Source organism: Lissotriton helveticus, chromosome 5_1 (assembly GCF_964261635.1).
Source record: "Lissotriton helveticus chromosome 5_1, aLisHel1.1, whole genome shotgun sequence".
Classification (NCBI taxonomy): domain Eukaryota; kingdom Metazoa; phylum Chordata; class Amphibia; order Caudata; family Salamandridae; genus Lissotriton; species Lissotriton helveticus.
In genome coordinates, this window is record NC_136065.1 from 91,072,416 (window position 1) to 91,088,528 (window position 16,113).

The following is a 16,113-nucleotide window of genomic DNA, read 5'->3' on the forward strand; positions in this document are numbered from 1 at the left end:
AGTGCCTCGAGGTCACAGCGTACAGTGACATGAATTCTTCTCTCCAGAAAGGTAGTACGGTGCGCTAATCCCATTAAAAGTTCTAGAACGGGGAAGATGGCGTTTACAGTGGCAGGGATTGTGTGTCTGCCTCCCTCTGTGGGTAGAGATCTGTGGGACAGGGATCTGTGGGCAGAGATCTGTGGGCAGAGATCTGTGGGCAGAGATCTGTGGGCAGAGATCTGTGGGTAGAGATCTGTGGGCAGAGATCTCCCAAAGTACTGGAGCTTTTGAGCATTCATCATTGCTGTTGATAAAATAGAAATCACCCCACTTTGATTGTGTGCAGCGTAACAACCCGAGAAGGATGAAAGGGTGAGTTTGCCCTGCTGGAATCACATTTGTGTCTTACAGGTCAGACAGATGCCAGCAGTGAGCACTTACCTCACTGAGCCCTCTTGTAAACTTGAGAATATGTTTTTAGAGGGGTTGAGCTCTAAAGTTCTAGCGCAGTGATGACGGAGTTCGCAGCGACAAAGGTTGTGTGCTAATCCTTCCAAGGTTGTAGAGGAGTAGTGACAAGGTTTACACTGGCAGGGATTGGTTGTAGTAGTGTTGTGTTTTGGGTGCTGGCAGGAATATACATTTATTAAGTATGTACTCGAGACTCCACAAGGATCAGATGTAACCTGTTAGTCAGCCCCTCTCACTGAGCTACCCGCAGCTCCTAGAAGACCCACGATGTAGCCCTCCATAGCATCACATGATGCACACTTAGCTATCTGCCTTAGAACAGCCACACCCTGCCATAGGATATTGAAGGTACTTTTGGATATCGTTAGAGCTTTGACCTGTGTATAAACAGTAACTCACACTGAGCACTAGTCCGCAGGCGCTGCTCTTAACCCCTTGCGCGCTGGACGAATTTTCACGCTGTGCGGGCAATAGAGAGTGGGCGGAGTTCAGATGGCCGGGATCCGTCGTTAGCACACATCCACTGTGACGCGTGACGACCTGGGGCCGTCCTGAGCACCAAAGGGGTTAATACTCAATATTATTGCAAATACAGGTCTTATGTGATGTTCATCCTTTGTTCCTGTAAACTGCCATTATTTTTTAATACAACAATAATGTGTGTTATTACAGGTGCAATAATGTAAAGATGCAGTGCCCAGAGGTGGTGAAGAGTTATAAAGGTAAATATCATTGTGATGATTAGCTCTGTATGCTACTGTTCATGAAAAGGGCATGGCATGGTATGATATGGGATGGGATGGTATGATCTGATCTGGGATGGGATGGGATGGGATGGCAGTATGGCATGTTATGGGATGGTATGGTGTGCTATTTAATGGTAATGTGCACTCGATTCAGGGTACAGTTACTTGATTTGTGTCTGTAAACTTTGTCTTTTCCAGATTTTTCCTTCTCTCTATTCTGTATAAATGCTGCTGCATTTCCCGGGTTTAAATCATTCTGTCCATTGGACATTCAGTTGCGGTGATTTTTACCTCAGAAATCGGTACTTGCTGCATAACACATTCTATGTTCTCTAGTGCATCTACACCGGCAAAGTGCCTACATCTACACTGACCTATCATATGCACCTACAGGACCTCTACACAACCTAGCACATGCACCTACACTGACCTAGCGCATGCACATACATGCACCTAGTGCATGCATCTACAGTGACCTAGCACATGCACCTACACGGAACTAGCACATGCACCTACACGGAACTAGCACATGCACCTACACTGACCTAGCGCATGCACCTACACTGACCTAGCGCATGCACCTACACTGACCTAGCGCATGCACATACATGCACCTAGTGCATGCATCTACAGTGACCTAGCACATGCACCTACTCTGACCTAGCACATTCACCTACACGGAACTAGCACATGCACCTACACTGACCTAGCGCATGCACCTACACTGACCTAGCGCATGCACCTACACTGACCTAGCGCATGCACCTACACTGACCTAGCGCATGCACCTACACTGACCTAGCGAATGCACCTACACTGACCTAGCGCATGCACCTACACTGACCTAGCGCATGCACCTACACTGACCTAGCGAATGCACCTACACTGACCTAGCGCATGCACCTACACTGACCTAGCGCATGCACCTACACTGACCTAGCGCATGCACCTACACTGACCTAGCGCATGCACCTACACTGACCTAGCGAATGCACCTACACTGACCTAGCGAATGCACCTACATGGAACAAGCACATGCACCTACACTGACCCAGCGCATGCACCTACACTGACCTAGCGAATGCACCTACACTGACCTAGCGAATGCACCTACATGGAACAAGCACATGCACCTACACTGACCCAGCGCATGCACCTACACTGACCTAGCGAATGCACCTACCCTGACCCAGCGCATGCACCTACACTGACCTAGCGCATGCACCTACACAGACCTAGCGCATGCACCTACACTGACCTGGCGCATGCACCTACTCTGACCTAGCACATGCACCTACACGGAACTAGCACATGCACCTACTCTGACCTAGCACATGCACCTACACGGAACTAGCACATGCACCTACACTGATCTAGCACATGCACCTACACGGAACTAGCACATGCACCTACACTGATCTAGCACATGCACCTACACGGAACTAGCACATGCACCTACACTGACCTAGCACATGCACCTACACTGGCCTAGAACATTAACCTTCACTGGCCTAGCGCATGCACCCTACACTGACCTAGCGCATGCACCTACATGGAGCAAGCACATGCACCTACTCTGACCTAGCACATTCACCTACACGGAACTAGCACATGCACCTACACTGACCTAGTGCATGCACCTACACTGATCTAGCACATGCACCTACACGGAACTAGCACATGCACCTACACTGACCCAGCGCATGAACCTACACTGACCTAACACATGCACCTACACTGGCCTAGAACATGAACCTTCACTGGCCTAGCACATGCACCTACACTGACCTAGCGCATGCACCTACACTGGCCTAGAACATGAACCTTCACTGGCCTAGCACATGCACCTACACTGACCTAGCACATTCACCTACACGGAACTAGCGCATGCACCTACACTGACCTAGCGCATGCACCTACACTGATCTAGCACATGCACCTACACGGAACTAGCACATGCACCTACTCTGACCTAGCACATTCACCTACACGGAACTAGCACATGCACCTACACTGACCTAGCGCATGCACCTACACTGACCTAGCACATGCACCTACACGGAACTAGCACATGCACCTACACTGACCTAGCACATGCACCTACACTGACCTAGCACATGCACCTACACTGACCTAGCACATGCACCTACACTGACCTAGCACATGCACCTACACTGACCTAGCGCATGCACCTACACTGATCTAGCACATGCACCTACACGGAACTAGCACATGCACCTACACTGACCCAGCGCATGCACCTACACTGACCCAGCGCATGCACCTACACTGACCCAGCGCATGCACCTACACTGACCTAGCACATGCACCTACACTGACCTAGCGCATGCCCCTACACTGACCCAGCGCATGCACCTACACTGACCCAGCGCATGCACCTACTCTGACCTAGCACATGCACCTACACCGACCTAGCGCATGCACCTACACTGGCCTAGCGCATGCATCTACACAGACCCAACGCATGCACCTACACTGAGCTAGTGTATGCACCTTCCCTGACCTAGTGCATGCTTCTTCAATGACCTAGCACATGCACTCATTTGCTGAGATTACCTCCTTATCTAACATTCTGCACTCACATCATGCACTCGCAGCTTCACCCTGCCACACTCACCCCTCTTTCCCTCTCTCTCTCTCTCTTTTCTTCTTCATCTCTTCCTCTGTCCCTCCCTCCACTTTTCAGGTACAAATTTCCAGAGGGACATATGACCCTAGTAAGATTTGATTCTGCCATCCTGGTGATGCACTCTGAAAATAATGATTCACCCGGAAAATGTAATCTTCAACTAAATCGATATTCATACCTATTTGAGAATAGGACATTTTGTAACGTGGCAGGGAAAGTTCAGCAAGATATTCTGGCTCTGTGTTTCTGCTTACTTCATGAACCTAAATAGGCACTCGCTACATTTAGCTCTTTCTTCGGCATGTATAAAAATACTTGTGTGATAAAGGCATGAGTGGTAAAGGAACACATTTCCAAGTGGTAAAGGCCTGCATTGTAAAGGTACAAATACCTGGTAAAGCCACAAATACCTGAGAGGTAAAGGCATGTGTGGTAAAGACACACATTCCTGAGAAGTAAAAGCATGCGTGGGAAATGCACAAATACCTGATGGGTAAAGGCATGCGTGGGAAATGCACAAATACCTGATGGGTAAAGGCATGCGTGGGAAATGCACAAATACCTGATGGGTAAAGGCATGCGTGGGAAATGCACAAATACCTGATGGGTAAAGGCATGCGTGGGAAATGCACAAATACCTGATGGGTAAAGGCATGAGTGGTAAAGGCACAAATACCTGATGGGTAAAGGCATGAGTGGGAAATGCACAAATACCTGATGGGTAAAGGCATGCGTGGAAAATGCACAAATACCTGATGGGTAAAGGCATGCGTGGGAAATGCACAAATACCTGATGGGTAGAGGCATGAGTGGGAAATGCACAAATACCTGATGGGTAAAGGCATGAGTGGAAAAGGCACAAATACCTGATGGGTAAAGGCATGAGTGGTAAAGGCACAAATACCTGATGGGTAAAGGCATGAGTGGTAAAGGCACAAATACCTGATGGGTAAAGGCATGAGTGGAAAAGGCACAAATACCTGATGGGTAAAGGCATGAGTGGTAAAGGCACAAATACCTGATGGGTAAAGGCATACGTGGGAAATGCACAAATACCTGATGGGTAAAGGCATGCGTGGGAAATGCACAAATACCTGATGGGTAAAGGCATGTGTGGGAAATGCACAAATACCTGATGGGTAAAGGCATGCGTGGGAAATGCACAAATACCTGATGGGTAAAGGCATGCGTGGGAAATGCACAAATACCTGATGGGTTAAGGCATGCGTGGGAAATGCACAAATACCTGATGGGTAAAGGCGTGAGTGGAAAAGGCACAAATACCTGATGGGTAAAGGCATGTGTGGTAAAGGCACAAATACCTGATGGGTAAAGGCATGAGTGGTAAAGGCACAAATACCTGATGGGTAAAGGCATGCGTGGGAAATGCACAAATACCTGATTGGTAAAGGCATGCGTGGGAAATGCACAAATACCTGATGGGTAAAGGCATGAGTGGAAAAGGCACAAATACCTGATGGGTAAAGGCATGTGTGGTAAAGGCACAAATACCTGATGGGTAAAGGCATGCGTGGGAAATGCACAAATACCTGATGGGTAAAGGCATGCGTGGAAAATGCACAAATACCTGATGGGTAAAGGCATGAGTGGAAAATGCACAAATACCTGATGGGTAAAGGCATGTGTGGGAAATGCACAAATACCTGATGGGTAAAGGCATGCGTGGGAAATGCACAAATACCTGATGGGTAAAGGCATGCGTGGGAAATGCACAAATACCTGATGGGTAAAGGCATGAGTGGAAAAGGCACAAATACCTGATGGGTAAAGGCATGAGTGGAAAAGGCACAAATACCTGATGGGTAAAGGCATGCGTGGGAAATGCACAAATACCTGATGGGTAAAGGCATGAGTGGTAAAGGCACAAATACCTGATGGGTAAAGGCATGAGTGGAAAAGGCACAAATACCTGATGGGTAAAGGCATGCGTGGGAAATGCACAAATACCTGATGGGTAAAGGCATGTGTGGGAAATGCACAAATACCTGATGGGTAAAGGCATGCGTGGGAAATGCACAAATACCTGATGGGTAAAGGCATGCATGGGAAATGCACAAATACCTGATGGGTAAAGGCATGAGTGGTAAAGGCACAAATACCTGATGGGTAAAGGCATGAGTGGGAAATGCACAAATACCTGATGGGTAAAGGCATGAGTGGGAAATGCACAAATACCTGATGGGTAAAGGCATGAGTGGAAAAGGCACATATACCTGATGGGTAAAGGCATGCGTGGGAAATGCACAAATACCTGATGGGTAAAGGCATGTGTGGTAAAGGCACAAATACCTGATGGGTAAAGGCATGAGTGGAAAAGGCACAAATACCTGATGGGTAAAGGCATGAGTGGAAAAGGCACAAATACCTGATGGGTAAAGGCGTGAGTGGTAAAGGCACAAATACCTGATGGGTAAAGGCATGAGTGGTAAAGGCACATATACCTGATAGGTAAAGGCATGCGTGGGAAATGCACAAATACCTGATGGGTAAAGGCATGAGTGGTAAAGGCACAAATACCTGATGGGTAAAGGCATGAGTGGGAAATGCACAAATACCTGATGGGTAAAGGCATGAGTGGAAAAGGCACAAATACCTGATGGGTAAAGGCATGAGTGGAAAAGGCACAAATACCTGATGGGTAAAGGCATGTGTGGTAAAGGCACAAATACCTGATGGGTAAAGGCATGAGTGGTAAAGGCACAAATACCTGATGGGTAAAGGCATGAGTGGTAAAGGCACAAATACCTGATGGGTAAAGGCATGCGTGGGAAATGCACAAATACCTGATTGGTAAAGGCATGAGTGGTAAAGGCACAAATACCTGATGGGTAAAGGCATGCGTCGGAAATGCACAAATACCTGATGGGTAAAGGCATGCGTGGGAAATGCACAAATACCTGATGGGTAAAGGCATGTGTGGGAAATGCACAAATACCTGATGGGTAAAGGCATGTGTGGGAAATGCACAAATACCTGATGGGTAAAGGCATGCGTGGGAAATGCACAAATACCTGATGGGTAAAGGCATGCGTGGGAAATGCACAAATACCTGATGGGTAAAGGCATGAGTGGTAAAGGCACAAATACCTGATGGGTAAAGGCATGCGTGGGAAATGCACAAATACCTGATGGGTAAAGGCATGAGTGGGAAATGCACAAATACCTGATGGGTAAAGGCATGCGTGGGAAATGCACAAATACCTGATGGGTAAAGGCATGAGTGGTAAAGGCACAAATACCTGATGGGTAAAGGCATGCATGGGAAATGCACAAATACCTGATGGGTAAAGGCATGCATGGGAAATGCACAAATACCTGATGGGTAAAGGCATGTGTGGGAAATGCACAAATACCTGATGGGTAAAGGCATGAGTGGAAAAGGCACAAATACCTGATGGGTAAAGGCATACGTGGGAAATGCACAAATACCTGATGGGTAAAGGCATGCGTGGGAAATGCACAAATACCTGATGGGTAAAGGCATGCGTTGGAAATGCACAAATACCTGATGGGTTAAGGCATGCGTGGGAAATGCACAAATACCTGATGGGTAAAGGCATGCGTGGGAAATGCACAAATACCTGATGGGTAAAGGCATGCGTGGGAAATGCACAAATACCTGATGGGTAAAGGCATGTGTGGTTAAAGCACAAATACCTGATGGGTAAAGGCATGTGTGGTTAAAGCACAAATACCTGATGGGTAAAGGCATGTGTGGGAAATGCACAAATACCTGATGGGTAAAGGCATGTGTGGTAAAGGCACAAATACCTGATGGGTAAAGGCATGTGTGGTAAAGGCACAAATACCTGATGGGTAAAGGCATGTGTGGTAAAGGCACAAATACCTGATGGGTAAAGGCATGTGTGGTAAAGGCACAAATACCTGATGGGTAAAGGCATGTGTGGTAAAGGCACATATACCTGATAGGTAAAGGCATGCGTGGGAAATGCACAAATACCTGATGGGTAAAGGCATGCGTGGGAAATGCTCAAATACCTGATGGGTAAAGGCATGCGTGGGAAATGCACAAATACCTGATGGGTAAAGGCATGCGTGGGAGATGCACAAATACCTGATGGGTAAAGGCATGCGTGGGAAATGCACAAATACCTGAGAGTAAAAGGCATGTGTGGGAAATGCACAAATACCTGATGGGTAAAGGCATGTGTGGTAAAGGCACAAATACCTGATGGGTAAAGGCATGAGTGGTAAAGGCACAAATACTTGATGGGTAAAGGCATGCGTGGTAAATGCACAAATACCTGATGGGTAAAGGCATGAGTGGTAAAGGCACAAATACCTGATGGGTAAAGGCATGAGTGGTAAAGACACACATTCCTGAGAAGTAAAAGCATGCGTGGGAAATGCACAAATACCTGATGGGTAAAGGCACGAGTGGTAAAGGCACAAATACCTGATGGGTAAAGGCATGAGTGGTAAATGCACAAATACCTGATGGGTAAAGGCACGAGTGGTAAAGGCACAAATACCTGATGGGTAAAGGCATGAGTGGTAAAGGCACAAATACCTGATGGGTAAAGGCATGTGTGGTAAAGACTATGTTGTAAAGGCAGTTTCCCACTGTCTGATGTAGTGTTCTGTATCGTGTGTTGTGCAGTGTGGTGTGCTGTCTAGCACACTGTACCATCCAGTGCAGTCTAGTACAGTGTACCTTACCCAGTGTACTAGACGGATTGTCTAATACCATTTGCTTTGTAGCAAAGTTTACTGTCTGGTACAGAGCTCTGATGCGTACGCTGTGCTGTCTAGTTCACTGCACCATCAGTGGGCTTTTTAGTACAGTTTACTGACTAGAAGAGAGCGCAGTTTAATACAGTATGCTATCCAGTACAGTGTATCAACTACAACAGAATACCACCCAGTACAGCATTCTGTCTAGTGCAGTGTGCCAACTACTGCACTGTGTGTTCCAGTGCATAGTGTCATAAAGTACTGTGTGCTCCCTGCCTAGTACAGTATACCATCAGGTTCTGTAGGGTCACTAGTGCAGTATACTGTCTACTACAGTGTGCTGGGCATTTCGGTGTGGCTTCCAGTATGAGGTGCCGTCTAGTCATTATTGTGTCTATTGTCTAAAAAGTTATGTCCCATCTAGTACAATGTGTCCCTTAGTTCAATATTCTTGTGCAAAGTGTGGGCCAGTACATTGTACCTTCCAGTACATTGTGCTGTACTAGCTTCTGACACTCAATGCTGTGTAGTGCAGTTTGCTGTCTGGTACTAACACCTAGAACATTCTTCTCTTGTGTGCAGTGTGTTGTCTAGCACTGTATGCTATGCATTGCAATTAATTATATGGTGCTGTGTGCCATCAGTTTAGTGGGCTCTCCTGTGCTGAGCACAGTGTAGCACAGTGTGCTGTTTAGTACTCTTGTACAGTGTGATTTGCTGTCCAGTCTTGTGTGTACCATGTATAGTATGTACTCAAGTGTACTGCATGGTGCAGTACTACTTATTACTGTGTCCTCCCTGTTGTCCTGCTCTGTCGAGGGCAGTGTGCTGTCTGTACTTTGCTATGGTATGTAGTGTACTGGTTAATTAAATGTGCTGCCTAGTGCAGTGTAACATAGCATCTGCTAAAATGTGCTCTCTGGTGCAGTGTGCCATATAGTATAGTGAACAGGCTAGTATGTTGTGCAGTGTAGACAGCAGTATAGTACAACGTACCGCCTGTTACAGCATCCTCTCTTGTGCATAGTGATGTACAGTGTAGCTTGCAGTTTCGTAAAGGGAGATACCTGATACAGTGTACTGACTAGAACAGTGTTCCTTCTACTAGCTGGCTGTCACACTGCACCATCTAGTACAGTGTGCTGTATGTTGATAGTGTAGTTACTTGCCATCCCTGAGTACCTGTTTGCTCCCCTATTATAAATAGTACAACCCTCTGAGAAGTGCTGGTGCTCTTCCTATCACATTAGAAAAGTGCAGGTACTCAGTGCATGGCAGTCGCAGCATATCTAAAGCTCTTGCTAATTTGAATACAGTGTACCTGTTCTAGTGCAGTGTGTCACTGATTAGTATTTAGTACAGTGGTCACTAGTGCAGTCTGTATTGCACTAGCCAATACAATTTTCTATCTAACCCTGAGTTTGGCTAATACATACAGTGTATGGTCTTATGCAGTGTACCACATAATACAGTGTGCAGTCTGTAACTGTGTTGTGTTTGTTGTAGTAGTATGCTGTCTAGTGTAGTGTGTATTGTAGTGAAGTGTACTTTGTAGTTTTAGTATCATCTGTAGTGTAAAGTGCTGTTAAAGCAGTGTGCTCTGTAGTGCAGTGTGCTGTCTAGTGGGTGGTGACAGCTAGTATAGTATTAATTCTAGCACAGTTTACATTCTAGGACAGTAAACTGTATAATGCAGTGTACTCACATTGATAGTGCATTGCCTATTAGTGTGTACTATTTAGTGCAGTGTTTTAGCTAGTAAAGTGTGTTGTCTAATGCAGTGTGTTGCGACGTATGCTTCATGTGTGGTAGTGTGGTTTAGTATAGTTTGCTTCATGTGTGGTGTAGTGTAGTATGCTTCATATGTGGTGGTGTAATGTAGTATGCCTCATGTGGTAATGGGGCATAGTGTAGCATGTTTCACGTATTGTAGTGTGGTGTGGTGTAGTGTAGTATGCTCCATGTGTGGTAGGTCCTCATCCTCCGTCCCTGCACCTCCACCTGGGACAACACCTGGTAGCCCTCCGCCCTAGGGAGCCCACCCACCCCTACAGACCACGAACGGAACATCGTCATCATCCTTGACTCCTCCCTCTCCATGAACCACCAGATCAACCCTGTCGCCTCCACCAGCTTCAACTGCCTCCGCATCCTCCATAAGACCTTCAAGTCGATCCCCCAGACTGCAGAAGGACAGTCACCCACGCACTCATTACTAGCTGAATGGACTATGGCAACTCCCTCTATGCCTGAATCAACAATACTCTCCTGCGCAGGCTCCAGACCATGCAGAACACTGCTACCAGACTCCTCCTCGGGACATCTTGCCATGAGCACATGACCCACCACCTACGAGGCCTCCACTGGCTCCCGGTCGGGAAGAGGGCCTCCGTCAAACTCCTCACCCACGCCTAAAAATCCCTCCACAACATCGGACCCAAATACCTCAACGAGAGAGTATCCTTACCCATGAGGAGCCTCGGCTCAGCCAACCTTGCCTTGGCAGAGGTCTCCTGCATCCGCAGAAACCGAACCGGCAGGAGAGCTTTCTCTTATTTCACGGCTAAAACCTGGAGCAAACTCCCTGTGAACATCAGACGCTCCCCGACCCTACACAGGTTCAGGAACAACCTCAAAAACTGGCTCTTTGACTGATTTGGAGCCGCCTCCTCCACCCACCCCCCAGTGCCTTGAGACCCTTACGGGTGAGTAGCGCGCTTTACACACCCCTGATTGATTGATTGATTGAGTGTAGAATGCCTAGTGTGGTGATGTGGTGTGCTATGCCTCATGCATTGTAGTGGGATGTAGTGTAGTATGTCATGTGTGGTAGTGTGGTGTAGTATAGTATGGTCGAGTCAGATAAAATCCTTTTTAAGCAGCTGCTCCTGGGTTATAAAGCGCAGATAAAAACCACCAATGCCAAGTACTTGGAGGTTAAGCTAGCACATGTGGCCAATAAGTCACAAACCCTGTTTTAAATTGTTAACAATCTTTCCAACCCTGCATGTGCCATCAATAGCATTCCTGTTTCGCAGGCACGGTGTGATTCCTTGGCCTCTACTTTTGAGGACAAGATCACCGCCATTTTGAGTGGTTTCTCCGCTTCAAGTACTTTTAACATCCAGCCTACTATTGAATCATTACCTATACAGACCCCAGTTGGCACAAGGGAGGTTACTGCGCACTCAGTGCTGTCTAGCTTTACTCTTCCATCTTATGAGGATTTCTGTACTTTGGCCAACAGTGTCTCATCGGGCTCTCCATTGGACCCGCTGCCACATACGTTTTGGAAGCTGTTCCAAGCAGAGCTTTTCCTCCCTTATATTCAATCTGCTGCCAGTCTCTTAGCACTGCCACAAGTTCCTGACAGCTGGAAATTGGCGGTGGTATCGCCTTTATTGAAGAAAGCCACATTAGACCCCCTTTGTCCTGCAAACTATAGGCCCATCTCTTTACTGCCCTTTCCAATTAAAATCTTGGAAAAATATGTCACTAAGAGTGTATCAGGTTTCATAGAGGCGAATGCCTGTTTAGATGTAGCCCAGTTTGGCTTCCGGCCAGCTCATTGCACGGAATCTGCACTGGTGGTTGTTTTGGATGATCTTCGCTCGCGTGTCGACAGTGGCCGAGCAGCATTTTTGGTGCTGCTCGACATGTCGGCCTCGTTCGACACGGTGAACCACGCTACCCTAATCAGAAGACTGGAAGACTATGGGGTGGTCGGCTTGGCCCGGGATTGGCTAGTCTCCTACCTCCACAATAGACATCAAGTGGTGACTCTGCCTCCATTTAGATCTGACACCGGAATGGTAGGGCAAGGCGTACCCCAGGGGTCAGCGATCAGCCCCATTTTATTTAACCTTTACCTCTGCCCCCTGATCAGGCTGATTAAATCCTTTGGCATCACTGTAGTAAACTACGCCGATGACACGCAACTTATCTTCTCCTTTGAAGGTAAGGATGCTCTCTCTATAGAGACCTTTCACCGCTGTATGCTAGCCACTGCAGACCGGTTGAGACAAAATTCCCTCCAGTTCAATGGATCAAAGACAGAGGTGTTGCATTGCTCATTGGATAAAATTCCTCGCCCTCTGCCTGTTGACTTCTGGCCTCCCATAACCTCAGTCATTGTGGAATCAGCGGAAGCTGCCCGCAATCTGGGTGTTATTTTTGGCCCACATCTACAGTTGGATGCCTTTGTGAATGAGACCATTGGCACCTGTATGATGCTACTACGAATGTTGCGTAAGATCCTCCCCATGTTACCTGCAGCGGCCAAACCTGAGGTAGTGCGTAGTATGATACTCAGCATACTTAATTATTGCAATGCACTGCTTCTAGGTGGCCCTAGTTCCCTGATTAGACAATTACAGCGGATCCAGAATATGGCAGCCAAGTTGGCCCTTTCACGGGTGCGTTCAGCTTTGGCATCCTTGGCACTAAGAGACCTTCACTGGCTGCCTATACATCAACGGATCTGCTTCAAGGCATCTTGCATTGTCTTCAGGGCACTTCATGGGTTGGGGCCCAGGGCACTCCAGACTCTATTTAAATGGTACTCGGCAGCCAGACTCCTACGCTCCTCCTCTGCTTATTTGGTGGCACTTCCCCGAATCCTGAGGACACGGATGGGTGGCCGTTCCTTCAGTTTCACTGCTGCTAAACTCTGGAATTCCCTTCCACTCTCTTTAAGTAGTTTGAACGAACTGTCTCTCTTCAAAAAGGGGCTGAAGTCCCATCTCTTTCCTAGGGCTGTGTGATCCCTCTCTGCTTGTGATGTATGCTGAGTCAAAGCGCCAGGATACCCTTTGGGTGACAGTACGCGCTATATAAGTATGTTTTACATTACATTTACATTACATTACATTTGTGGTAGTATGGTGTAGTGATGTATGCTTCATATGTGGTAGTGCGGTGTAGTGTAGTATGCATCATGTGTGGTAGTGTGGTATAGTTCAGTATGCATCATGTGTGGTAGTGTGTACTATAGTATGTGTTATGTGTGGTAGTGGAGTGTAGTGTAGTATGTGTCACGTGTGTAGTGTCTGTGGTAGTGTGGTGTGTTGTAGCATGCACCATGTGTGGTAGAGTGGTGTAGTGTAGTTTGATCCATGTATTGTGTAGTGTTGTACGAGTCATGTGGTAGTCTGGTGTAGTGTAGTTTGAGTCATGTGAAATTTTGACTTGGTTTTCATGCTAATATCGATCTTTTGCCATGCCTGTGTGATGGACAGAGCAGGCAAACTACATTAAATGTTTTATTCTTTTGTAAGTTTTATATAAGCTAAATGGCTTTCAATACCTTTTTTTTAATTTAATAATTCACCTGTTCACCTTGTAGCTGTATACAGGTCTATCCTCCATTTGGAAGATGAAAAATTGGTTTTCCGCGTAGGCTACTTTTTGAAAATCTCTGTTTGTGCTCTCAATACAAAGTGCACTTTTATGAACAATGTTTTAACGTATTTGATTTTATATCTGATATTATGATGCAATTGTGTATTTTATATGCTGAAATGTGATTTGTTCTTTCATGGATATATTTCAATCCGAATAAAGTAAAGAAGTGAAGAAGAGTCACGTGTGTAGTAGTGTTGTTTGGATCATGTGTGGTAGTGTGGTGTAGTGTAGTATGTTTCATGTGTGGTGAGATGTAGAGTAGTGTGTGTCATGTGTGGTGTAGTGTAGTGTGGTATGCTATGTGTGGTAGTGTGATGTAGTGTAGCATGCATCATGTGTGGAGTAGTGTAGTGTTTTCCATTTCTGGCAGTGTGATGTAGTGTGGTATGCTTCATGCGTGGTAGTGTGATGCAGTGTAGTATGCATCATGTGTGGTAGTGTGGTGTGGTATAGTATGCTTCATGTGTGGGGTTGTGTAGTATGTAGTAGAATTCCCTGTCTATATAGTGCAGTTTAGTGTGTGCTGTAGATGAATGCATGCTTTTGTAAGAAGAGTTTAAATTAATCGTATAAAAACAGAAAGTGGTAATTACAGTCTTTATTTGTGTAATTAAATCTCTAATTCTGAATCTTTTCTCTGCAGTGATGGTGACTCTGGATCCTGACACTGCTCATCCTCGGCTCCTCCTGTCTGAGGTGCAGAGACGTGTGAGAGGCACAGACACAGCACAACCCCTGCCAAACACCCCCAAGAGATTCACTAACTACTACTGTGTGCTGGGGAGCGAGGGGTTCACCTCCGGTAGACATTACTGGGAGGTGCAGGTGCTGCAGAAGGGGGGAACGTGGCATGTGGGAGTCGCAGCAGAGTCTGTGAACAGGAAGGGTGTCTTCTCATGGTCACCTGAGGGGGGAGTCTGGGCTGTGCGGGGGTGGAAAAGTCTCTACAAGGCTCTCTCCTATCCTGAGACCACTCTGTACCCCCGTGAGAAACCCCATAAGCTGGGGGTGTATCTGGACTACGAGGGGGGGCGGCTGTCCCTGTACAATGCTGACTCCATGGAGCTTCTCTACTCCTTCCCGCAGGCCCCCTTCACACAGAGGCTCTTTCCGTACTTCTATCTCTGGGGAGGAGCGGAGCTGAAGCTAGTCTGAGAGCTGCAGGAAGCTCAGCCACTCATCCCACAACTGTCTTCTGCACTGATAACAATGTAACTTAATCTTTTTTTTTATAATAAAACACTCTGGTTGGGGATAAGTCTCTTGGCAGGGTCCCAGTTATTAGGATGTTTATTTCAGCTTTAAAGGGTCCTCTGCCCCAACCGGCTTAAGTGTGGTGCGACAAGAAGTGCTGTGTTCAGAGATAACTTTGGGTTTTAAAAGCACTTGTTGTTTCCTCGTGTGTCTAGCAGTTTTCCAACATCAATAAAAATATCAAGATAATGAAAGTGATTATTGTTTCTGCTGAAGAGAGATCAAAGTTTTGTCTAGTGGCAGTTTCGACTCATCATAAAGTAGCGCAGAGGGTTAATATGCTGGCTGCAAAGAACGTGTACATGAAATGAAATGAAATGAAATGTGGCATTTAAGGAGCGCAAACTGTAGCTCCCAAAGGAGCCTCCTGGCGCTATACAGATAACAGGCAAACTAGTGAGGAGTTAGGAACTAGATAAGGGCGAGACAGGATTCATCACTTATTCCATAAATCCAGGTCTTTAGAGCTTTCCAGAACTGTTTTTCTGATACCATCACTCTCAATTTGTTAGGCATAAGATTCCATGCGTTTACATCCAATACTGCAGCAGTCTTCCCTCCCCTGGTTTTAAGTTTAAAGCCAGGCAGTTTGAGGAGGTTAGCCGATGTAGATCTAAGTATCCTCCCTGTGGTGTGTAGTGTGAATCTCCTAGAGAGATATTCTGATCCAATTTGGCGGGTAGCTCTGAAGGTAATAACCAAGAGTTTGAATAAAATTCTCTTGTGTAGCGGGAGCCAATGATGAGTTTTCAGAGCTTCTGATGCTGACGACCTTCGTGGGAGATCACACAACGGTAATCCTACATGCAGATCACACAACGGTAATCTTCATTGATTTGTGTAACATTTCCTATAGACTGATTTGCCAACATCATTTTCATTGCCTCTGTA

At 46.5% G+C, this 16,113-nt stretch overlaps 1 protein-coding gene across 1 annotated transcript in view; it reads left to right on the top strand.

Moving 5' to 3' along the window:
* Positions 1–15,411, top strand: part of LOC144754197 (E3 ubiquitin-protein ligase TRIM39-like) — an 89,567-nt gene extending 74,156 nt beyond the window's left edge. The window contains exons 5-6 of the mRNA XM_078641782.1: positions 1,126–1,175; positions 14,612–15,411. Of these exons, the coding sequence (XP_078497908.1) occupies positions 1,126–1,175; positions 14,612–15,123 (562 nt within the window). The 3' untranslated portion in view covers positions 15,124–15,411. The remainder of the gene's footprint in view (positions 1–1,125; positions 1,176–14,611) is intronic.
* The last annotated feature ends 702 nt before the right edge of the window (positions 15,412–16,113 follow it).